This window comes from Lissotriton helveticus, chromosome 8 (genome assembly GCF_964261635.1).
Source record: "Lissotriton helveticus chromosome 8, aLisHel1.1, whole genome shotgun sequence".
NCBI classification, from domain to species: Eukaryota; Metazoa; Chordata; class Amphibia; order Caudata; family Salamandridae; genus Lissotriton; species Lissotriton helveticus.
This window is the reverse complement of record NC_136069.1, coordinates 244,543,090-244,570,046: the sequence shown is the minus strand read 5'-3', so window position 1 is coordinate 244,570,046 and position 26,957 is coordinate 244,543,090. Positions and strand designations below refer to the sequence as shown.

The 26,957-nt window shown below is 39.8% G+C and overlaps 1 protein-coding gene across 1 annotated transcript in view; it reads right to left on the bottom strand.

Annotated features, from left to right (window-relative positions):
- CNTN5 (contactin 5) overlaps positions 1-26,957 on the bottom strand; it is a 2,147,338-nt gene that overhangs the window by 374,659 nt on the left and 1,745,722 nt on the right. The window contains exon 17 of the mRNA XM_078656993.1: positions 8,628-8,748. Within this exon, the coding sequence (XP_078513119.1) occupies positions 8,628-8,748 (121 nt within the window). The remainder of the gene's footprint in view (positions 1-8,627; positions 8,749-26,957) is intronic.

Below are 26,957 nucleotides of genomic sequence, written 5' to 3'. Positions count from 1 at the left end.
CCCTTGCAGCAGGGTTGTCTCCGACCTGAAGCACCCACATTAATAACACAAATAGGATTAAGGTTTTTCACTTGCTGACATCAGTCCAACTGAAAGTGTGGTCAACGAAGATCAAAGGCTACTTCCCACCTATAGGCCTCTCTTCGTCGTGCACAACAGAATTAGCCATTTCACCCTTCACCCCTACTATTTGACAAAGGGCACTTTGTCTAATCAGGAACACTTTGCTAACAAAATCTTCATTGAATTTCAGTGGCTGGATCTCTACTCACTAGCCACAGGAATTCAGGCAATACACTTCGACTGACTGGAACAGCTGTACTCAGCCTCTAGTTTGTTGCACATTACACCAGAAGCATCCATATTGGATCGCACTTTACAATTAATACTGCAAGACAAACTGGGGATGACATCTGCTCAAGCATCTGTAGACTCTCCTTTCAAAGCTGGCTTCCAGCAATTATTATAAGCTCTTATCCCCTAAACTGATTAGCTGTCCTTCCTGAAGAGGTTGTCTAGCAACATCAAGCATCGCACAGACTGTTCACCCGATTATAGTCCCTATCAAACACACTGAATATAGGAATATTATCACATGCAAAAGATGTTGCTTGACTCTTGCATCCTCAAGTTGCATGCTGTCTTAAAATGTGTCCTCTTTATTAAAAAAATCTTGGCTTGAAAAAACAAAACTCTGATTGGTACCTTTCTTTTTTTCCTTCAAATTACCCTCTTTTTCATATTCTGCATGCCTTTTCTCTCTTGGACACCCTCTCTGATGTCACTTGCAGGTTTACCTCAATGTCTATTAATGTATTTGTCTATTTGCTGACAACTAATTTCAAAGTTCACAACCTTTTCTAGGTTTTTTAAAGTAGTTTCACTGCACCTAACACACCAAACCTCCTCTAGCTAACACCTAACTCCACCATACATATGGACTACCACCTTTTTCTCAAAACACCAAACTCCTATTCACTTATTCTACCAGAAAGAAACGTAAGTGAATATATGGAATGGTTTCATAAGAGCACAAGACTAATACAGAAACAAATCAACAGTAACAAAAAAACACAATTCTTGGGATCTGGAGTAGTGTGCTGCCTTGAGTAAAGCTCTTGAATATCTTATGAGGGGTAGTAAAAGCTATATGAATGCAATTAAAGTAACAATATTTTTCCTTGTCAGCCTAGTTGATTGCATAATATGTGTTCTGCAGTCCATGGATGACAAATAACTTTTCATGACATTGTTGTATATTTCTACAGCATTTCCAGAAACATTAAATATTCCAATTGCAGATTAGCAACTTTTACCATGTTTTAAGTGTCACAGCACATACAATGGGGGCTGAACACCAGTGCTCCAGTGAGCAGAGTAAAAATTGCATTAGGGGTGCTCACTCAAAAAGAGGAATTTTCTTACAGTAATTATTTTTAATTTTGTTAAGGGGAGACCTAATGATCAAATTATGATTGCGATCTCAAGTAAGTCATTGTCTGGCAGGGACATTGTTCTCATTACGGGTGCTGGCAGATTTAACAGGAAAGGACCTATTGCACCCCAATTATGGCTGTCTCTTACAAGCCAACTAGAGAACAAGGAGGCCAATTTGTTTCTTGGTTTAGGGTCTGTGTCAACCTTCCTAGATCAATCCTCTAGTGATTGTTGCACGTTAATGAGTGGAAAACTTACAAACACTTCCCTGTGTTTATTGGCAAGGAGAGACTATGCAATTCTACGTTTCACTGAATATCGCATGGGTGAGAGTGCAAGATTGTTATAAAAAGATGATGTAGATTCTGTTTTCATTTTTTGAAAAGTCTTAGCAAGCAACCATTAATTGCCAAAGCTGCTAATTTCCATTAAATTGCTTGACTCTCTATGGGCTTGTATAAACCAACATGAACTATGTTAAATGTAAAAATGACAAATTTTTCTTTCTCTGTAATTAGAATATTTTTACAACTTGGGGCCCGACTCGGAAAGCCCTACGGCTGACTCATTCCCATAGAGCTTTCCGAACAACTCGTGCTCCTGGGCTCCCAACGCCCAAGTATCATGCAAATACACGCTGACAGACTCAGGTCACTTAGAGACCCATTGAAGTCAATAGGAGCCTGTTGTACGTTGCGTACATAGCTTCCATTGAGAAAAAAAGTATGTTGTGGAAAAGTACGTTGTGGAAAAGGGCGCCCCCTGTTGCGGGGGCGCGTTGGTGCCCCCGTTCCATGCATGCATGTGGGTTCCTCCTTTAGGGCGATGGGTGAAGTGAGGCCACTATAGCCCCCCAAAGTCCCCTTCCTAAAGCTTTTTCGAGTTGGAGACTCTGAGTCGATCCGGCTCCTCGATGCGCGCATCGTACTTGGTCGCTCGGAAATCGGACCCATTTCGCTGCACAAGTTGGCCATGTTGTAGTCGTCCGGAAGGCTTCGTTGAGGGGTACGCGTTGCTCGGAGCCTGGATGCCGCCAGGAGCCCTTTCGAGCGAGATCGAAATGGGGCCCTTGGTGTAACAATTTCTAGTTTTGTCCTCAAAAAGGCTTGCTGTAATCAGGTGGGTGCAGGATTTAGGCTGCCTTAAAACTAGGGTTCTTTACCGGGCTATTCTCATGTTCTGTCTTGATAATTTTGCAGAGTGAAGCAGAACCACATGACCTGCGAATAAAGTCTGAGTGAACATAAGATGGTAGTAGAGGCGAGCAAAATATAATATTTGCATGTGAAGATTTGCAAATTTCACAAACCTCACAGCTTGCGAAGGTTGACCTGGTTATACAGATTAGACCTGCCATGGCTAAATAATGTAGCAAAAAGTTAGTTTGTAGAATCATTTTTTTGCAAAAACGGATTTGTCAGACTATTTTATTAAAAAGAAGAATTTTCTGGAATTTTATTTTGTTCACAAAACATTTTCTACAGATTTGTTCCTGAAAATGTTTTTAAATTACACTACATTTGTGAATTTGAGAAGCTCACAAAAGTTTAATAAATGAAAAAAAAAAAAAAAAGTTTGCAGAGTTAAAACTTTGAAACTTCACACACTCCTTTTTCAAACACTCCAGAGTAAGACAAAATGGTGGTGAAGGGGTGAGTCCATGTAGGTAACTAATGCATCTTTACAAGCAAAAAACCTTATTGGAGAAAAATGTTCCAGCAAACCAATTATCACACTATTGATAGGCGCGACATGTTTTTGTTTTTTCTCCACAAAATATATGTTAGTGGAGTTTGTCCTACATTTTTATAAACTTCACATGTTTCGTAAATTTGGATAAATCTTGCCAGATTTTCAAGAAAAAGTCTTTGGAAAAACATCATAGTAAACTCATACATTCCTATTACAAATTGAATGATAGAAAGTGATGATGAAGAGTTAAGAGTATATGACATAACCGATGCAGGTTTTCACTGGTTGGAAGTATTGAACTGATTAAATCATGTCATTAAATACCGGAATTTGGGACTATCTAAGCAGACCACAAAAAAAATGCTAATTTCCTAGATGAAGCCATAGAATTCAAACATCAACCAGAGTTGGGGGTTAAGGGAGAGAAAATCAGATGTTAGTAAACACTGAGAATACAAACGTGAGTGTAATATACCAGTGCTATATTTCTATATGACTTTTCAAGATATCCGTCCTAGAAAGACATTTACGCACATTTGAAGCCATTTGACAAGGAGTGGACCTAGGTTACTCAACCAGCCACTCATGGTAAATCATGGCTTTACTGACATCTGGACATTGGTATGACAGAAACAATTTAACATTTCAGTCTATTTTTTATAATACTGCAGAATACATTTGCAGCAAGTTCTCAAGATTTTGCTATATATGCCTTTTATAATATAATTGAGATAAGCACATTTTTGACAGTAAACCATTTTTCTGAAAACAACACAAACATTGATAACTTCCAGATAGATACGTTATTATTATAGTTGAAATAAAATGTATATACAGTCAGATTGTAATGAAACAGAAGATGTCACATAGTAGCAATTAATCATATAATTGACCTCCCCCTAAACAAATAAATAAGGGGCACAGCGATAACAACGTGGTCTGAACCACACATGTCATTACAACAAAAGCTGTACAATGCATGCCTCTTTACCACGCATGCCTCCACCATGCAGATTTTTACCAGGGCCTGCCTTTGCAATGCATGCCATTACCATGAAAAATTTAAATATCAAGTTAAGTGTATTATATATAAATATATATATATAAATATATATATATATATATATATATATATATATATATATATATATATATATATATACTATATATAAACCAGAGGAATTCAGCTGTTACAGTTATCTGAGTTAACTATAACTCTCGCTCCCACAATGCACTGCTAATGACAAACAGATTACATCACTCATGACATGGTCAGTGACATCACTGTTGTCATCACTCATGACACCTCAAATGAAATCATTGATGACATCAGTGATGACATCATCCACAGTATCTCTGTCGTACTCACTCACACCCCTATAGAATCTTTCATACTCCCACTTCACTCCTACACAACCATTCACAAACCCATTTTCAGAGCCATACCAGTACTTACATACCCACTCACTGATTCATAGATCTACACACACATCCACTCACTCACCCATTCTGCCACTCATACACCCACTCACTAATACAGCCATTGACATATCCACTCATACATCCATACAGGCACTCACACTCTGAGTGAGTTAGCCACAGAGCTATTCACACACCTTAACACTCACCCGTACAGTCGATTACACAGCCACTTACTCGCTAAATCAGTTACCACACACCCACATACTCATACAAATAGAAACACATACTCACTCACCTACACAGTTAGACACAGAGGCACACACTCATCCATATAGCCACTCTCATATTCACTCGCTCACGCATATAGACACTCATATACCCCATCACTCACCTATACTGCCTTTGACATACTCAGTTACTCACCCATACTGACACATTCACTCAATCACCAACAACCATACAGACACTCACCCACCTTAAGCTTCTCAGACACACACTCAGTACCCAATACAGCCACTGACTCACTCATCCATACAGGCAATCACACACCTCCTCACCCACACACACACACACACAGACACCCAAACCACCATAGAGGTAGTCAGACGACCAACCAAACATCAATATAGCCATTCATGTACCCACTAACACACTCATACACCCACTTAGACATCAACTGACAGGTAGATACACTAATTTACACAACTAGTCACTCGCCTATACATTCACTGAGATCCCCAATCACTCACCTATACAATCAGTCATGCATCCACTGACTCACCAACACACTTTAGTGTATATATTTAATACTCGTAAATGTTTTAAACAGTCACTGGAGGATATCAACACTGATGAGTGATGTCATTTGAGATGCCATCAGTGATGTCACTGGCCATGTCATGAGAGATGTAATATGTGAGGTCATAAGCAGTGCATTGTGAGGGCACATGTTATACTTAACTATGGTAATTAAAACAGCTGAATTTCTCTGGTTTTGTAGGAGTAAAAACTATAACATCCCTGTAACCTTTGGTTGTTGTGAGAATTTCTGAGGTTTTTTAAATACTAATCCCCAACTATAATGTCACTGTAACCTTTGTTCTTTTAGTGAATTTCTAAGGTCTTTTAACTAGCAGTCATGTTTGCAGAGTGGTAGAGAAAGGGGGCTGGGCCTCAGCCAGCACTCAGGAAGTCTGCTGCGTAGGACTTACAGGATGTACCAGGAGGGCTCCTTGGCCCGCAAGTTCCCTCTGGAGGCAAGGGGACTTTATCCTCCAACTAGAAGTGCACCAGGAGGCACGTTTGCAGAGTGGTGGAGAAAGGGGGCATGGCCTCTGACAACTTTTCAGCAGTCCTGCTGTGTGGAACATACTGGAAGTAACAGGAGGGGTAGTCCTTGGGGGCTAACTACCCCTACTATTACCTCCAGTAAATCCCATACAGCATGAGTGCTGAGATCTGATAGCAGGCCACCCCCCCTTTTCTACCACTCTGCAAAGGCACATCACTACCAATAGGGGGTTCAAGTCGCCTTGTCTATTGATGGTCCTCGGGGGCCAACTACTCCTTTCACCTTCAACACATATGTCTTTACCATACATTTATTTACAATTAAAATCTAAGTATTTGGCAGATATCTAAATGGGGATTTTTAGGGTGGGTATTGCTTTTTAGGTGGCAAGGTACTTTTCAGGGTTTAGGGTCGGTATGGGCTTTTAGGTGGCAAGGATGTTTTATTGGAGTTTAGGGTGGGTATATGTTTTTGGGTGGCAAGGCAATTTTTTAAGGTTTATGGTGGATTATGGGTTTTTTGATGTCAAGGGGATTTTTAGGGTTTAGGGAAGGTATGGGTTTTTGGGTGGCAAGAACATTTTGAGGGTGGGTATGGGTTTTTTGGATGACAAGGGAATTTTGGGGGTTGAGGGTGGGTATGGGCTTAAGGGTTGAGGGGAGTTAAGGAAAAAAGATAAATATATATATATATATATATATAAGGAGCTTAAAAAAGTTTTGGGAAGTGCTAAAGACTGACGATGATTTGAATGAATATATAGGAGAACACCCTCACTCACTTTTCGAAAACCCAAATCCTTACGGGATCCTTTGTGTAGTAATATGATTCAAAACCCCAGGAAAGGTATTGACATAAAAGGTTTTTTTACCTGTAACCAGTATAAAGCCTGCAAATACAGTTGCACTGTCAAATCGTTGAAATTCAACAATAATGAAGCACCATGGATCATTCAAAAACACCTTAACTGTAATACTGAATACGCTATTTACACCCTGAAGTGTCCATGCTTGAAATACTATATTGGAAGCACTATTCATAAAGGCAAAAAACGTGTGTTAGAAAATCTCAGGGCCATAAACAAAAATGATAAAACCTATCCGGTAGCTCGCCACGTTCAGGAATACCACAAAAGCAATGCCAATCCGGTTAAATTTGCAGTTATAGACTGCATCACCCCCAATATATGAGGAGGAAACAGATTGTTGGAACTTAGAAAATCAGATTCAACACCATAGTACCTCATGGGTTGAATATGGACGAAGAATGGTCTGTGCACTTGCAGGGTGATTAATGTGTAGCTAATCAATTGCATTTTCTCTGCTAACTTTCTGAATGCTGTTTTTAGAATTTGTGTGTTTAAACTGTACAACTACTTTCATTTAGGTTGTAGAGATTTTAATACGGCTTTGTCTTTCTCATCTCCTATTTGTTACAGATATAATACAAGAAAGATTGACATTGGACTCCGGTTTTGATCAAGACCAGTAATATTAAGAATTAGCCCACTGGGGCAAGATTTGTTTTAAGACTCGGCTTTACTTCTTAGTTATGAACTTTGCTATGAATGTGTGTGTTATTGGGCCTACTTGGGCATCACTTATGTTGATTGCTTTGGTGTCAATGTGTCCACATAATCAGTTTGTTTTGGACATAGCACAACAACTAATGGTCATTGAACTGGATTATAAGGTATCTTATGACCAACCAGTATGAAGGTATTAAAAATTCTGACCAAATGAAGATCACGAATGAGATAGCACATGGCACTAATAGCTATGGAGTTCCTCTGCTTTTAAGATCGAGGGTTCGCGCCCCGGACCCACTGTCTTCAAAATTTATTTTTTGAAAACATGATAAATATCTACAATGTATCTCACATTATTCTGTTGTCATCACAATTGTAGCGGATGCTCTTTTGATGTTGATGGGTGTAGATGGAACATTACGAGTCTTTTTCATGGAATTTCATTTAATCTGGTGACACTTGTCGAATTAGAATTATGATATCGGCAGAACCAAGCCAACATGAGTTCCTATAATAGCAATATTGAAAATGTAAAAATGTATAATTAGTTGGAGATGCAAAAGTCGAAGTATTTTGTTTATGTTGATCATCACGTGATGTTTTACTTTACTTTATTACCTGTATTGAAACGCACATTCTTGCCCGTGAAGAAGGAGTAATTCTACTCCGAAACGCGTAGGACGTTGTGTTCTGATCAAACTGCACTGAAAACCGAGGCCACGGCTCCAGTGTTGTTTCTTCCCATTTATCGAAGGAGGGATCACGTTGGTGAGACTGTGTTTTTGGAAGGGGGTGGCTACCCCTGCCGTGTGCCCGCCGAGAAAAGAGGTTTGGGAAATAGCTACAAACTTTGTGTGTATATATATATATATATCAAAAGTCTTTATACTTACCAGCTAAGTACTTACTTTTTCATTGTAAAGGCATACATGGTAAATACGTTCATTGTAAGGGCATGTGTTGTAAAGATGTGGATGTTGTTATGACCACATTGTAAAGGAATGTGTTGTAATGACATACCTGGTTCTGTAATACAACCAATAAATACATATGTACATAGGGATAGACACAGCCTAGTAATATACTATATGTATTGAAGGAATAACCATTTAAAATAACAAATACTATGGAAGCGTTAAGGTACAGTACATAATTCCCTGCACACAATGTATTAAATGCAATATATTCCAATCGTTTCAAATGGCATATTAAGGCAAGCAGGTTCAGGTGCCAATAATTCTTTTTTAGCATACTCACCCCTAACAAGCAGTTCTGCCTCATCTGACACACTGTCTGCGGTGGTTTGTACCCTGCAGCCGTATCTCCCAGCATGCATCAGAAGGATGTTTCTGATCATTAAATCTGCAGAGGATGCCTGCTGAAAAAGGAATTAAATGCTATTTTAGGATGATGAGTCTTCATGTTTCTTAGGTGGTCTAAGGACACATGTTGAGGCCCCTGGCAAAGATTCAGACTTTCAAGCATTACTTTTCAGTGAATCATCTAAGAGCAAAAGGATAACTGTTTTCATCAAGGGGTGCTCAGTTTACTTCACTAGAAAACAATTAAAATGTTGGATTAAGTCTTTTAGACACTAGACACCTGATTCACAAGGGCCTCTGCAGCCGTGGTGGAGGTCCTGCAGTCGCCGAGGACACTTGTGATGGAATCTCTGCATTGAGAATTCTTATTGAGGAGATTCCACCAATAGTCCAGAGACTCCCCCATGACAGTGAGTCCTCCGCCATGAGTGTGGAGGCCCTTTGTGAACCAAGGCCTGAGTTTAAAAAAAAATATTTATTTTGCAGGTTCCTTTTTATTGAGTATATCATTTAATATTTGTAAATTAACTTGCCTTAAATTGGACCGAGCACAATGCAACTAGTCCTGTGCCTGAAATCAGACTCAGCAAATCATAGCATTATAGGAAATGTGCTCATCTCTAGTGGAATTGTGCACATAGTCAAGGAGCATTTGAGGTTGCTGGTGCTGTGTTGCAGTCTGTGAGAAATGGCCTTTTGAGTGGGACAATATAGTGCTGGCCCAAAGCTCCCAAGAGCATCTGAAGCATCTGAAGGCCACCACAAAGACGTGCAATGCCTAAGTGAATCCTCTTCCTAATCAGAAGTCCACTTGACCATTTGCAACCTACTTGCCAGTGAGTCAAACTCTTGCATTCCATTGTTGCTGACCTATTGGTGCAATTAATCAAATAACAGCACATTTTTCAGTAGTGGGAGTAGAGGCTACTCACAATATAATTGTTGAACGGGTTTAATATTGCAGGATAGAGTTGTAGCATCAGGGAATAAAAGACAATCTACTGGTTTATGTACTAGCAACATGTGTTTTCAACACATTTTCTGTGAAAATCCAGGGTGTATCAGTCCCAAGGCAATCAATGTTGGTGGACTCCACGAGTAATAACTGAATTCTTTCGCTTCTGTTGCCTGGGGCCCCCATTCTCAAAACCCCCAAACGGGAAACCAAATATACCCTTTCACTTGGCTCTCAGAGTAACAAGTCAGAGCAGTCCAAGCCTTACTCTGGGAGTTGTGTCGTCTAACGACTAAGAACACAGCTCAATTTGCATGGGGTGTCTGATAAAAGAATAGCTTAATGGTCAACAACACCCCTAAATGAAGACTAGTACCAGTTTATATGAGGTACCGTTAATGTTTTTTTTGTGATAGCAGACCCTAACCGACAAGACCACAATATCCCTGTATGTACAATTTGAAAATCATAGGCTACACAGCTATAACAAGTCTGTCCTATTAATTTTACTACAGGAAGCTCACAATGTAGTCAGCAATGAAATATGAACAATATAAGGATTTCAAGACGCTGGCACAGTTCTGCATTCATAATTGAAAAACTAGGTTACATAGTAACCTCTTAGGACACAACATAACATATTTAAACTCCTAAAGCATACCACAAAATCAATTGTGGGACCAACTTACAAAAGGATTAGCTTCTCTCGGGTTACTAGTGAAAAACACCGGGAGACTTGGAATGCCACTTTTCTCTGTCGCATTGGGGTACCTGGGCTACTCCTGAAAGAACCAAAGAACGAGCAAATCACCTTAATCGGTACCCTGCCGTTCTGACACACTACAATGCAGAATGTGTACAGTTTCCAGCCACTCAATAGCTTATGGGCAACTTTTGCCCGAACTCTCACGTTGGCTTATCTAGCAGTGCAGCCCATAAATATTTATTCTTGCTTTCATTTTTGTTATTAAGAACTGTTTGTGTCTGCTGGGGGGATGCAACGTCAGTGCCTTGCTGTCCTACGCACCATGCACCTCGCTGGTGGTACTATTTGGAGTCCCAGGACTGGATGGTCACGCAGATTCCTTATCCTTCCAACCAGGGCTTGCACTCAAGATGCTGAGCTCAGAAGACCACATGTCCCTGCTTTGCTGTGCTGCCTACTGCCCAGAGTGTACAGCATGTATAAAAGCATAGTCGGCACTACTGGTCCCTAGGGGTCCTCATTTTCTACCGAGCCTCTATGCACAGCCCAATGGCTCCCAAGGGATCCTCTACTCTACAGGTCAAGCTAGTCTACAGATTGTAGACTAGCTTGACAGTGCTATATTTCAAGTCAGTGGATTAGGAATTGCAAATTAGCATCAAACTAAAGTTGATGGTAATTTGCGATTGCTTTAAAAAATGCACTAAAGGGCATTTTTTAAAGTCACATTTTACACACACACATGCCCTTGGGGCATGTGTGTGTTGAACATGTGGAAAAAGGAGAATTTCAGGGTTGCAACAGGGTATCCTTTTGGAACCTTTGCACCCTTGAAATTGCATGCACAATTTGCGAGAACCTATGGAGTACTGGCAAATTGCGCATGCAATTCCCATAGGCCACGAGGCCCATCGGAATGAATGGGAATCAATTCCCTAATTGTGACTCGCAATTAGCGAGTCGCAATTAAGGAATTTTAAGGAATCAAATTTTTTTGGCCGAATCCTACAAGCATTGCATTTTGCGATTTCTAAATAGCGAATCGGTAAAATTTGCTATTTAGAATTCGCAAAATGAGGGCTTGATGCATGTGCCCCTAACAGTCTGCTTGTGTGCCAAGCAGGAACCTGTACTTCCCACTTCTAGGTCATCTGCAAACTGGTAATACACTTAATTCCAAGGGGACCCCTTTACTGTCTGAATCACCAGAAATTGGCTGAAGGAATTAGCAATTTTTATATGTATCCAAACAAAACTGATACAGAATAGATCTGGCTCTTAATATGAGTTGCAGATCAGGTAAATTGTACACATTTTAAACTTCAGCCAAAAGAAAAAAGAAAATGTATTTTTAGAGCTTCAATAGAATTATAAGGCCTCACCAGTCTACAACTAATTTGACCTGAGTCACAGCTCCTACAGTAGTACCTGTCTGCAGATACAAGGCAGAGTGAGAGAAGCAGTCCGTCTTCCAGCCGCTGCATTTTTGTTATGTGGATGTAAAATGTGCAAAACCCATTTGTCAATCTTATTTTAAAAAGTATGTACTAACAGTTGAAGCTCAACCCCATGTTTAAAAAGAGCTTATGGTGAATAAGAAACCAATAGGGAGATTCATCAAAGCAAAGCAAAAAAGTCAGAGTTTCACAGGTTAGAATCTGCTGTCATACCACGAGGGTATGTTCAGGTAAATGCAAGGAGGTCTTCAGAAGATCAGGTAGATCAACTTTGGTGACATTTCGTCATGAAATTCAAATAGCTCTAAGTGAAGCAAAGAAACAAAGTAAAACCAACTTTTTAGAATATTCAATTTATCTGATGCTAGTATTTCCTCCAGTTAGAGCTTCCACATATAGACTTAGTGGAAAGAATATTTCTTACAAAAGATTAGTGGGTCCAGTTTACAGGATGTATTTGATAATGGCTCAAAGGAGTTCAGATATGTGCTGCATGAGCCATAATTCAAATAATGTACCAAATAAGGCTGGTGGACCCTTCTACACTCAATGAAATATTTCAAGCGCTCCAGCCATTTAATCAGGAAACAAAGTAAGAGGTGTTGCTTGACAAGAACACTCACAAGCTGATTTGGCTTTGTAGAAGACTTCAGTCTACTTTGCATGCCAATTTGAACATTAAATCAGCAGGTTCCAGAGGTTATTGCCTTAATGCAAGCTTTCATTTCATTTACTGTCACATTGGATAATGAAATCCACCAACACATGCACACAATGTTAAAACATATATTTACAATATATATATACTAAAGTATTTAATATGCGCAGAGTAAAATAAATTTAAAACCCTCCCATAAATATTAGCCAATTTCTAAAGCGCAAACTGAACCAAAAATTAAGTCATACAGGTTAAGTTAATAATAAATGGCATAAACCTTTTTCAAACTGATCCCAAATATTTAGTCATGGAAAATACACAGAATAAAATGGTATTAAAAAAACCAACCACAGATGTCAGCCATCTATTAAAGTGTGGGGTGACACTATGATTAAAGCATGCAATTCAGGTTAGTAATAAGTTGCTTCCTTCTATACCAAACTGCGCACGGCTGCTGAACAAGATGGCCACCTAGCTCGGGAGCTCTTTGCATTAGCAGACGAACTGAGCAAACTTTAGCCGTTTTGTTGATTGTTTTGCCACAGAAGTGGTTATTATGGACATCGGAGGACAGGGTGAGCCCTCCCATATGCTGCATTAATATTTTTGTCTCTTTTTGAGACCATTGGGGGGGTCTCTCTTTTTTTCCTCTAAGCGGCTGCCATGTTGGATACTTCTGGCTCATGTCTGAGGAAATTCCCTTTTCTCCTGCACTCTTTGCTGTGCCGCTCCAGGAGGTTTGTTGACTTATCCTGCAGCACACATGGATTCCTCCTGATGTTGTAAATGTCTCAAGCTTCCATGCTGTGCTGTACTTTGCTTATTGGAGGCTCATTATGCTGAGGTAATTATTTACCTCTTAGTTCTTTTGTTCTATTTTTCCACCGCAAGAGGCGGCAGGTTGTTATCTCGACCAGTCCTACTTTTCTTTTCTTTTTTTTGGAACGGTCTCCTCGTACACTTTATGGTCAAACTGAAGAAATTCATGGTGTCTCCTCTTCATGAAGCCTCATCTCACAAATTTTTTTTTAAAATCTTCTAGAAGTTTATTGAGGTGAAATCCATATTCATCCAACATTTCATCCTCATCCTCTTCTTTTGCAGAAATTGGTCCTGCTGCAACTTTGTTTACCCACAAGAGAGTCAAACAGGACCCTCCCTCTCCAGAGGAAATCTTTGCGCTCTCTGTCCATTCATGGAGGAAACCAATAGGCTCATTAAGAACTTGGATGACAAATGGCCTCAGACGGAAACCAGAGTCACAGACCTTGAACAAGGTATTAGTGATGTGCAAGATGAATCTTTAAAAATTGCAGCTCTGGAGAATGAGATGGCTGATTTGAAGGCTCATTCTGAAAATTTAGAAAACAGAAATAGAAGAAATAACCTGCACCTCTAGGGTCTTCATGATGTATTGGAATGAATGGATCCTATTTCCTTCTTCATTTTTTTTGCCTCGCTGGTGGGCATATCTTGATTTAAATTCTCAAATATTTAGAGACCTCATCATCTGGGTGCACGCTCTCTGTCATCCTCCTCATCACCCATGCCCAGAGGTGTCATCACCTTTTTCTGGAATTTACCAATTTACTAAAAGTCCTAAGTGCAGCAAAAGCTAAAAAGCAACTTTTATGGAAAGGAAGTAAAATTTTCATCTCTCTAGATGTCTCAAGAGCTACAGCTGCCAGGCAAAAAGAGTTCCTGGATCTTCGTCCTCAATTACACTATTTGGGTGTCCACTTTGTTCTAGTCTATCCTTGTCTCTTCAAAGTGACATTTCAGAATAAAACTTCCTCCTGCATGGCTCCTGCGCACCTGCTTGAATTTTTAAGTCTTCATCTTCCAGTCTTATTGAGACTTCTACTTCCCTGTTGATGCCCTTTGGCAAAGTCCGCGCTTTATAAATTACTATTCATTCATTCATTCATTCTGGTGAGATGATGTTTTTGTGTTGTTTGGTTCCTCTTGCTTCTTACCTTGCTTTTAATGTTATCTTTAAATTGCAGTTTCATTCTAATTTCTTCTATGACTTTTTTATGATTTTTGTGTTATTACCTAGTTATGTTACTGCAAAAATGGGGGACCCCCTCTATAGGTTATACTTTTCAGGCTAGGAAGAGGGGAAAGAGACTACACACAACTGAATATACTCCCTCGTAGTTTATTAGTTCCTTACATCAAAACTTTGTTCTTCTCAAATTATCTCATACATTTATTCACAACAGCGACACTTGACATTGAATTTTTCCATTATTTTTATTATTTCATGGCTTCATATATTTTATATCATTTTAATTTTCTTATTCTTTTTATGTATATCTTTTCTTCATTCAAAGTAGAAAAATTAATTATAAAAGTTCACACAAAATACAAAATTAACACAGTCATTACATACAATTTTGTATAAAAAAATCCATTCAATAGAAAAGCAAAAGCCCCAGGACTGATTTCAATAAATACAACCATACCACAACCATTCAGACACATACATACTCTCACAAAACTTCATACAACCAGCATCTGTACACAGTAGAGGTTATGTGTGACAGAAGGAACCTCTGCGACCACATAGATTTTTAAGTACAGAGCACAAGGCTCAGCACAGGGTCTACTCGCGTTTCAGTGTTGTAGGGAGGATTAGGACACCTTCATCAGGACCTTTCCAGATACCCACATCAATATCACAGCTGCCAGGGGACCAAAGATAGTTTCCTTAATCGAAATATAATTGTTCTCTTAATTAGTCCTGTGGTCCAATACGTGAAAGATTTACGTCAATATTTGTTCCACATCAATGTTATGGCTTTTGCTCAGACGATTTGTAAGTTCCACTATTTTGTGGAATCCGGTTCGCTACACGCGATGGACCACGGCTCTCCATTCTATGTACAGCAGTACCTAGTTATTTTCCATTTGTCTATCAAGGCATTCCTTGTGCCGTCTTCACATGCGCTGTTGTCGACTCTCCCCCAGTATTCATCATCATCAGGTATGTTCCTACAGTTGTCACTGTTTGACAGGTACTGTCTCTCTTTTTCCCTTCGTTCCCTTTTTTCTTCTATTTTTCTTTTTTTCTTTTTCGATGTCTTATTGCTTACAGTATTTCTTAATAGACTGACTTTGTGTATATATTTCTATTCATAGTGCCATTCAGAATTATTTCTAGGAATGTTAAAGGAGTAATTAATCCTATAACGAGGCAGAGTGTTTTGCCTCATTTGGCCAAATATTCTCCTGATCTTGTTTTGCTTAAAAAAATCACCTTTCTGAATTTGAGGCTTTGAAACTTAAACAAGGATGGGTGGGTTATGTTATAGTCTCTACTTCCTTAAATAAGAAACTTGGCATTATTCTTCCATGTCACAAGAACTTAAAACTGCTAACTGTTGCTCGAGAATCTGATTCTGAAGGCAGATGGATTTTTGGTAGGTTAATTGTTAATGACCCCCCTTAAATATTTGCAATATTTATGGTCCTACCCAGGTTGAATATTCCTTTTGGCCTAATGTTTCCAAAAAAAATGTGCAACACGCTGATGACTTATTTTGGGTGGTGACTGTAATCAAGTCATGGACCATTTTATTGATTGCCAATCCCCAGTTAAATATATTTCCCCAAAAATGCACAAACAATGTAAGTACTTTATTTCATCCTTTTCTCAACTTCTTTTGGTGGACTCATGGAGACTATGCAATCCTTCTAGTAAAGAATTCTCTTGTTTCCCCTCCTCATGGTTCCCTATCCAGATTAGATCATAATTTTGTATATCAAGTGTTCTCCTAAAATCGTATTGGTTCTTCTATTTAACCAATAGTGATTTCTGATCATGCTACTGTAATGGCAGATTTTGATTTAGTCCCTGTGCATTCCAAATCCAGTAGATGGAGGTTCAATAATTCCTTTTTACTTGACCCTATTTTCTCTTCTTCCTTTTAGGAATTTCTGAAGACTTTTTTTTAAATTCAAGCAGACCCTACTATTTTTCCACAATTACTTCAGGATACTTTTAAAGCTTTTACTCGAGGTCATCTTATTGATTTCGTCTCTCGAATAAAGAAATCTCCTGCTAAACAACATCAATCCCTTTACTTGACATTAAACGCTTAGAAAATCAATATTACTCTTCATCTACTCTACCTAATCTGTGAGAGTTTATCCGTGCACGATTACAGTTTAGTAAGATATCCACAGATAAAGCTTCCTCAATTTTACTTCATAGCAGTGCTCATTATTATGGTGGCAATAATAACATGGGTAAGCTTTTGGCTAATTATTTGAAGATCTGTAAGCAAAGCCACATGTTAGATTCAGTGAAAAATTATATAAAGCTTCCTGTCCTAAAAGATTCTGAGATTCTTGCAGAATTTGTTAAGCACCATCAGTCTCTTCACACGCCTGAGTCTCCTCCCCTGCCTTCTCAGATTGAGGCCTATTTGCTAAATCTCAGGAATTTCCTTAGCGAACAGAGATTTCTCATCCTTAGAAATGGATATTTCTTTACTAGAGATCCTGTGTGCACTTTAATCTTGTAAGAAGAACAAATCCCGGACGACTTCATAGTCAAATTGTTTCTTCACTTCTCTAATCTTCTTCTTCCCAGACCTTCACAACTCTTTCAATTTAACTCTGTATCTGGTTCCACTGGAGAGTATATTTCGTTAGTCAACGTGGATTACATAATCTTTGCCAAATTACTATCATTACGCCTTGAACCCTTCCTTCCTTCAATGATTGGTTAGAAACAGTCAGGATTTATTAAAGGTAGATTTACAACAGAAAATTCTAGATTATTTTTTAATGTTTTGAATAAGGCATCTTCCCTTTCATATCCTCTAGCAGCAATCTCTATTGGTCAATGGGAAGATCTCTAGTTACTTTCCGTTAAGTCATGGTGTTCTTCAGGGTTATTCTTTATCTCCTCTTTCATTTATACATGCTTTGGAACAATTATTCCCCATATCAGGAATAAGGCTGAAATGAATGGTTTTCAATATGGAGCCTAACATTTAAAAATTTCAGCTTATGCAGACCACATACTTCTTTTTATTTCCACTTCTGAGTGGTCTGTTCCCGCTCTTCTTCAGGGAATTTTCCTTGGTTTCCAGATACAGGATTAATTCTGACAAAACTGAAATCCTGCCTCTTACTAAATTCCTTTCATTGCATAAGATTTCACTGGAATACCTCCAAAATTAAGTACTTGCTCGCTTGGTTTACCCCTTCAATTACGGATTCGGTTTCGGCGAATGTCATGATTATCTAGATAAAGTCAACAAACTTTTTTCCTCCTAGAATCACCTCTTTTTTGTTTCCTGGTGGGGTCGTAGGGACTCTATCAAGATGATGATTCCACCCATAATTCTATACACCCTTTCCATGATCCCTGTTAATATTCCTGATACATTTTTTAATGAATTAGACCCTTAACTTTCTAAATTTCTTTGAATGAATAAAAGAGCCAGAATTTATCTGACTTCTCTTAGGAAGGCTAAATAAGAAGGTGAAGTCAATTTCCTTGATTGTTGGTTATACCTTAAGGCTTTCTGTCTCTGGCAAGCCTCTTGATGGCTTTCTATGTCGCACACCTTGTTTACCCCTTTATGGGTGGATATTGAATGCTCTTTTTAGCTCTTTTTCTTCCCAGTGAAGTTATATCTTTCTCGGCAAAACCTTCCATCATTTCGTCTTTTCTTTTAAATCATACTTGTACTGTTCTAAAACCGATTTTTCAATCATAATCTGTAACTCGTGAATCTTTCAGACAGTCTCCCCTCTGGTATAACAAAATTATACCAGCAATAAAAAAAAACATTAATTTGGAAAGCCTGGAGACAAAGAGGTTTTACTTGGGTCAAAGATTTATTGTCCGATAATTATCCTCTCTCCTTTTTACAACTTCAACTCTTATTCAAGTCCCATTGGTCCTTTTTACCTAAATTTCTCCTCTTCATAAATATTCTTCTCGATGTCCTTTACTCATTACCAAGTGCTCCCCCTTCTTCCTCATCACAATCCCCTCTTTGTTCAATTCTTGCTTCTGTCCTAAGGCTTTACCTATCCATAGACTTCTTCGCTCTTTATCGTACATTAGATCCAAAACCAAGTTGGAGATGCATTTGGAATTGGATTTAGGATGTACCTGGACTCTTCCATTTTGGAATAAGATTTGGGATACATTTGACCAAACCTCCAGAACAGCTTCTATTTCTCAATCTTTGTTCTTTATCTATCATAGACTCTACCTTACCCACTCCTACAAGCTAGATTCTCCATGGACTCTTCTCCTAAATGTTGGTCCTGCAACCATCAATTTGAGGACCTTATGGAAATGGTGATGTAGCTCGTAAGTCCCCTATTTGTACTTTATTTGAAAACTTCAAACTGCCATGATTTCTCTATTTCTCTGCAATGGGTATTCATTTTGCTATTCCTTCTTTTGATTTATTACATTATATCGCTATTTTATTTTCAGGTAATGTTCTATGCTGCTGTTAAATTGGTCTTTCTTTATGCATTCCCCTCCTTCCCTTCCCTCTTTTTACCCATCATATTTCAAAATTGTTAAACAGCTTCAATTCTTTATGACATCTCTTGCTGCTTTCATTCCTACAGTCTATACAAGTTCCTGTATATTGTTTCTATCATGCAAATATTGCTTTCAATAAAGCTGGTTAACCGTAAAAAAAAAAAAGAAAATAAGGACTAGGCATAAGTAAACACATACGGAGTAGCATCATATTTAGAAATCCTCCAAGCTTTTATTAGGATTTTATTCCCAGCAGGCTACATAATGCAGCAATCCAGCTATGTTTTTGCTTTGATAAGCTGGACAAAAAAAAGTAATAAGTGCTCCCTAATGACTTTACTATCCAGCAACCTCAAGGTTCGAGTATCAGAGTTCAAAATGTAAAACAGGCAAAACAGCAGCATTGAGGCACAGATCTTTAACACAAATTATGAAAACTGCCCAGTAGCCTTATCCTCTTGATGAAATGAATAGGGGTGGTCCTTTTTGTAATTAGGTCCACACATTTTCCCCGATATATCAGTTACTTGAGGTGTCAAGCACTGGCCACGTGTTTCCTCTGCTGCAGGATCTTTCCTTATCCCATGCACAGCAGGTTTCGGAATTGAATTGCCGACAGCGCAGGGAGTTCACAGTACATTATCCACACCTCTCATTAAGGATATTGCACTGATTAGTTAGACTTATATAGGTTCTTAGCGTCACTCCTGGTTAAATCAATTCAGCAGAAGTAGATCAGTCTCTGTCCTAAGGTAGTGATATATACCTTCTTGGTCAAAAAACACATGCAGAGGTTTTTTTCTGCCTCTGTTGCCTGTAATGATTTTTCTACACTAGGGTTATGTGACTTTTTTAAGTATAAACACGTGTATGTGGTAAACATTTCTACAAATAATACTGAAGTAAATACATTTTAAAGCCCTTTTCTTTTTGGCATCTCATGTCTGCACTCTTCAAACATAATATTGATGAGGTGATGTATTGCTTGGTGTTTCAGCCTAATCCTGGTGTTGCTGCTAGTCCCATCAGCTGCTTGCGGATACAGTGCATTATTGAATAGGACTATTTAAATAAAGGGCATGACGATTTTCTTTGAAAATTCGTGAAGGATACTATTTTCCAAAATCACTAATTATTTATTGTGTTTGCTACATGTATGTCTTAAACATTGTGCCCCATAGCATTTGCTTTAGCTTCACATAGCTCCCTTGAGGCACACCGAGAAAACACCACTGATTCAGTGCATCCAAGCTCTCCAGTTCACCACTTTATTCAGCAGAATCACTTTTCCTGGAACATAATACGCTCATCATCTTATCAATAGTATGAAAACGATATTCCTATGAAAATGCTATCCTTTAACATATGTTACTGAATGTTCTGACATGGCTTTTTTTTCATAACTCATATTAAAAGAGAGATCAAAACACTTTTGTTCTCATCCATATTTCACCTGGAACATATTCAGTGAGCCGTCCGTGCACATGACGGCAAATTTACATTTTAATTTCCCTTTCCCTCACACATATTTCAGACTTTCAGACCTAGGGCGGGATCATAATATATTTTATGTTTTCTGTGATTAAATGTACTTGGTGGTAAGTTAAGGGTTGCCTGGAACACCATTTACCACTGTATCATGAAAGCAGACTTCTGAAGGCTTAGTTAGTGACAAGAATATTTGTTTATATTTCTTGGGATGCATTTTGTTGGGTGGTAATATTTTATGTGTGCTGTTGTGTTTGGTGCTGCTTAATTGCATTGTGTTATTGTGGTGTACTGTGGTTGCTCTGTTGCATTCTCTTTCCACTGTTTTGTGATATTGTCGTTTCTGTGATTTTATTTTACTTTGTGTTATGGTATTATATTGTATTCTGTCAGGATCTGTAATTACTTTGCAGAGGCCAATACATTTTGTTAAATTTCGAGCCAAAAGCAGGACATTCCTTTAGAGTTTCGGTGCTCAAAACCATCTAGCTCCATCTATGGTGGTAAAACTACTACAACTCTTCAACTCTTTAAATCATTAGTTAGCCACAAATTGTGACAGAGACCTGTCATAAATTCCCTCTTCCACTGTTCACCTTATGTGATAGAGCTCCTTGAATCCAAAAGGACCAACATAATGTGCACTCGGTAGCGAGTTAGCAGCTAAAGGTTGTCTTAAATGTTCTATTATCTGCTATATACCTACATCTGAAGCTGGGTTCAGCAAACTGATTGGTTAAAACAAAATGAAAATATTAAATCTGGAATGGCATGATTTCAAATAATGGCTTCGATTTGCGTTTGTAGTAGTGACAAACATGATAATTTACGCAAGCCAAGAAGAAGCCAGGGCTTTCCAGCGGCTTATTAACAATAGTAGCATTTGCTTCATATTCTACTTTCACCTCCTCTGTTAATCTGCCTCAGTAATTGTAATCTAGGGGCCAGATGTAAGACCAACAAAATTGAGCCTCGCAAATTGCAACTCTTTTGCGAGGCGCAAATTGCCATGTACAACAGTGTGTTTAACACTGTTTGCGATTCCCAATGGGGTCGCAAATTGAGAGGCTCATTAATATTGATGAGCCTCTTGCAATTTGTGAGCCCATTGGGAATGATAGGCCCTCCCAGGTATGGTGGCCTTCTGGGCTCAGCAGACCACCATGTCTGGAACTGCTTTCAAATAAAGCAGTTTTTTTTAAATGCAGCCTGTTTTCCTTAAAGGAAAATGGGATGCATTTAAAAAAGAAAAGAAACATTTTTGTTTCATTTTTTAAGGGCAGGTAGTGGTCCCTGGGACCACTGCCTGCAATTAAAAAATATTTTTAGAGACAGTCACAAAGTGGAAGGGGTCCCCTGGGGACACCTTCCAAATTGTGACTGTATTACTACCCTCTTGATGAGGTTGGTAATTTGCGAGTGTTTGCAATGGCGGTCACAAAACATAGATACACGTGTTAGAGAGTCGCTATTTGGAAGGGAACGCCACTTCCAAATAGCGAGTCTCCAAACACTTTTTTGAGAGTCGCAATTCATTTGCAACTCGCAAAATTGTATTGGTACATGGCCATACCAATTTTAGCATGCGCAAACGGGTCGCTAACCTGTTTGAGCATGCTAAAATTGGTTGTACATTTGGCCCTAGATCTCTTCACTCTTGTGTAGAGATTAGCAGACCAAGGAGTAATTGAGTGAATAACTACAAGGAGCTGGGTAGCTACACATTGAAGAATCACTAATTCAGATGAGGATCCTTCCCATCAATCAACGGAAGGGATTACCAGCATATCTGATGTTGCTTGTCTCAGGGAAGTGGGCTGGCTTAAGATAATGACCCAGCAGCTTATTTTGCAATCAATATATAATGAATCCCAGTGAATCTGAATGTATGCTGGCTTAATGGTTGAAAAGGGAAAAACGCAATTAATAAGGAAATATAAAATGTCACTTGCAGAACAAATTGCAATTGTAAATGTCAATGGTATTACAGAGACCAAGGACTAAGTTGGCAATACCGTTTTCCACTGGTGGCTCTTGCAGGTTTCTATTATGTACATGTTAAATATTCAGGGCCAGCCTGATTTCCGTGTAGAGTGTTAGATTCAAAATCAAGACGTTTCACCTGACTACACAAAGCCAGACTTATTTTCAATCCATTATATCCTATTGCCAACCTACTTTAATGAGTCTTCTTAAAATTAAAGGAACATATTATGAGTTTATAGAAATATTTTTGATCCCATTAGGTTTGGCCATAATAAAACCACATTAAATAAAATCATGAAAGAAAAAGTGCAAATCCATTTAAAAGCAAAAGGCTTTGAATACGCATTTATGTAGCATACAAAGCACCTAAATGACATGTGGTAACTAAAAAAATTGAGATGTATTTCTTATGTCAGATGAAGTTGTGCTTACTTTTACAGCATATTGTTGTATATTTATACTTACTACAATATGGCTACTTGGTGTCGGTAGTCCTTTCTTAGTGTTCCTATCTTACCAATCTCCCATAGTACCTAAGAGTGTTTTATCTAGTATGTGAAGATTCCAGCCTTGGCAGTTGATGGTCTGGTCAGCTGTGAGGTTTACTGCTCTGCTTTACTATCTTAATAAATCTATCTTAATAACCTGGAGACGTGTCCTGCTACCTACCTTATCTACTTACAACACATATAATGATTACTTGTATAATTTTCGTATCATGCCTGTATTTTTCAGTTGCATGTGTGTGAAAATTAATCTGCCTCTACTCCTTTCCAATTTTAAAACTTTTAGTCAACTTTTTAATTCTGTTTCATAGTTGCAAAGAGGTACCACTTTTCTGCCCATAGATGACACCCCGGGGATACTTCTACCTGACTCTAAGCTAGGGGCAGGGGCTGTTAGTGCCGTTGATGCCTCTGACAGTATTTACTTTAAGACAAAGATTAAGACTCATCAGACAAAATGTTGAGATAGGAGGCAGTAGAATTCCGCTGTGTGAAATCCAATGATCCATGTGGTGCCTGTGCTTATGTGAATGGGAATGGTACAAGGTATATCATTCACTTCTTGAACCATGTGAGAGGTAGGTGAATGGTGACCCAATGGTGGGAGGTAGGTAAATGGTGGCCCAACACATACAGAGTGTGGCAGGAGCCAAGAAAGTGTGCTTTTCTTGAAGGCCTTTAGACATGAGGTAAATGCTTGGAATGACAGCTGAATGAAATGAGGTGCTTGCAGGATGAATAATGGACACTGATCACCTGGATGGCTTAGTGGTCAAAGGGGCAAACCATGTTTGACAGCATGCTGACAGACAAATATTCTCAGGGTTAGGGATGTTAGAAGTTATTGAAAAGACTGGAACATTGGGACTCATTACGATGGCGGCCGATCATGAGTCCACCCGCTATCATTGCAGTGGTGGGACCGCCCCCCAGTAATGTGGCGGTCCCACCTCACCTATTAGGATGCGCCCACCAGTATGGCGGGCGCATCTCGGTCCCTTAACATTGCAGACGGTGCAGCTGGATGCAGCAACATTCGCATTGTCAAAATGCATGCACTGCATTTCCCTGCAATGCATGGCAGGCACCACGTGGTGCCTGCCATGCAGTGCAGTGAAATGCAAGGGGGTGCCATGAGTAGCCCCCAATGCAGCAACCCCCACAAACCCATTCCCCACCAGCTTTTCCATGGTGGCATCGCCGTCATGGAGAGGCCTTTCTTTACCCACATCCTAATTTGGTGGATGGTGCCTGCTAGGCACCACCACCATTTTAGGCACCCTGCACCGTCCGCCAGGCATTCGGTACAATTGCCTTTGGCGGCGCAGTGGCGGACGGACTTTGCGTCCGCCGCAGTACCCACCACCATCCTAATTGGGTGGTGGGTAAAATGCTTAGTGATGGCAGAAGGACCACCACTGACGGGCCGGCAGTGGCGGGCCTTTTGCCATCCTTATCAGCCCCATTGTACTTTAACATCTGAGAGTAGCAACCAGACAGGATCCCAGTGAAAAATCCTTCTGAGAAGGGAACATCAGTGAGAAAGCAGGTTAGTCGCTTGGCGGGGAAAGTCAGCTCTCTTAGTACTAATGAAACAGAAGTGAATGGCAGCCTGAGTATTGGGTGGGCACAAGAAGTTGGGTTACTGGTTAAGTTGGATAAAACCCTACTCAAGCTGCAACCACAATCCTTAACATAGAGGTAATGTTTAAGGTATTTATGCAGCCCTTCAAACAGTAATACAGTGAAACACAACTCAAGAAAACCCCACACCAATTAGTAAAAATTAATACATAATGTAAGACCAAAATGACAAAATTCCATTCATAAAGTCAGGGATATGAAATATTAAATATTTTAGTGAAAATAGCACCAAAAAGCACAAAGCGCCAACTGTGAACATATGGTCACGATAGACCATGAGTAAGGCACAAGTTCAGTCCAACCGTGAAGGAGCGTGGGCCACCTACAGGGACCCAGTTAGGTCTGCTGAAAAAAGGTACCTTGAATCCCGGTTGCCGGGCATTGTGGAGAACCTAATTGGGGATGTGTTACACAGCAGCAATTCCAAGGAGCTGCAAAGCTGTGATGTGAGGTCCAGCATTGTAGTCAAGAATGCCATCTACGAGGGGCTTGTGATGCTAAGCTCGGAGTCAAGATGCATCATGCTCCGATCTGCCCTGAAAAAACTGCAGGGCTTGTGATTCAGAGTCAATTGTCATTGTTCAGGATGCTGTAGACGAGGGACTTGCAATGAGAAGGCCTGCATCGAGGATGCATGATGCTGCATCAGTTCCTGGAAGGCTGTGGGCGGTGAAGCAAAGTCCTGCATTGGATATCGATCACTTAGTGGTCCCAACATGATTGTTGCGTAGACAATTCATCATGCAGTGACTCCAATGTGGAGTTTCTGAGGCTTCAAAGCGCCGGTTCTGGTAGGACCATAGTTGGGAATGGTACAGTACCTTCAGGCCCACTTCCATTAGTCAAGGACTGGGGTGGCATGACTTTGGAGGGTAGGACTCACAACTGGCAAAATCAAGGTTCTGAGTAGAAGATGGAAGAAGCCTGTTCTCTCCCTGAGGCTTCTGATCAGGAGGCCAACCAACTTGCCCTTAGTATCACTTTGGTGGTCTTGAGTTCAAGATGAAAGTTCAGTCCTTCACTCAGACAGGAGAGCAGCAGAGTGTCAGTCCTTCTTGAAACAAAGCAGCACAACAGTCCTTCTTCTGAGTCTTCCACAGATCCAGATGTGTACTGAAGGGTTGAGTCCGGAGGTTCAATATTTATACCTGGCTCCCACTTTAAAGTAGGAGATGCTACTAGGGTTGTCCCCCACCTAGAGATGCTTGAAATTTCCTGCCTCCTTTCTCTGGCCCCAGTGTGTCTGGGTCACACCAGACTAATATCAAACTCTTTGTGGGAGTGCCCAGGCAGGGCCATAAAGATGTGAATGTATAGTAGGTGACAGCTCCTTCACCTCGTGAACTCAGAGTAGCTTATCCTGCCAACACCTAGGTTTCCTTTGTCTCACTGCCTGGGACACCAATTGGTTGGGAAAAGAAAATGCCATCTTTCTCTTTGTGTTTGCTTTCTAAAAAGCAAACCTTCCGGTCCAGGGAAGGCATGGCTTGGCAGTTCGTGCTGGACTGTTCCCATGAGGCACAGGGTCAGACTGATTTGCATATGGCCATGTCTGAACTGGGGTGGCAGAGTGGGCTAAAGAACGGTGATGGATTAAACCCAGATCTTTTGACTGGGTGTGAGTGTTTGATTGATTCAGATGCTCCGTCCATCACCTCCCCCTTTTGTACCGCTTTTGGCCGCCATAAGTGTGGCAGGGTATGCTCAGACGTGAGTCCCTTGCTCACTTTGCCACTGGATTCAAGCAAGCCGGGCTGAAGACGGCTGGAATGCCAGAAACCAGTCCTCGGAAGCTTGTTTCCGGTCCAGGGAAGGCATGGCTTGGCAGTTCGGGCTGGACTGTTCCCATGAGGCACAGGGTCAGACGGATTTGCATATGGCCATGTCTGAACTGGGGTGGCAGAGTGGGCTAAAGAACGGTGATGGATTAAACCCAGATCTTTTGACTAGGTGTGAGTGTTTGATTGATTCAGATGCTCCGTCCATCACCACCCCCTTTTGTACTGCTTTCTAAAAGAGGCATTTTCAGAATTGTGACTCAAAATCTGATTTTACCATTACAGAGGGCTTTTAAATACAATTCTTTAGACACCAAACTCAATCGGTCTACCTGTTCCCAATTGAAAGTTATCACTTATTATATAAATTAAGGTAACCCATTGTGATCCTATGGAAGAGGTAGGCCTTGCAGTAGTGAAAAACATATTTAGGAGTGTTTCACTTCCAGGACATATAAAATTTAAAAGTACATGTCCAACTTCTTTAACTGCACTACACACTGCTCTCTGGACTGTGTTGGGCCTACGATATGGGTGACTTATTTATGTGTTAAAAATGAA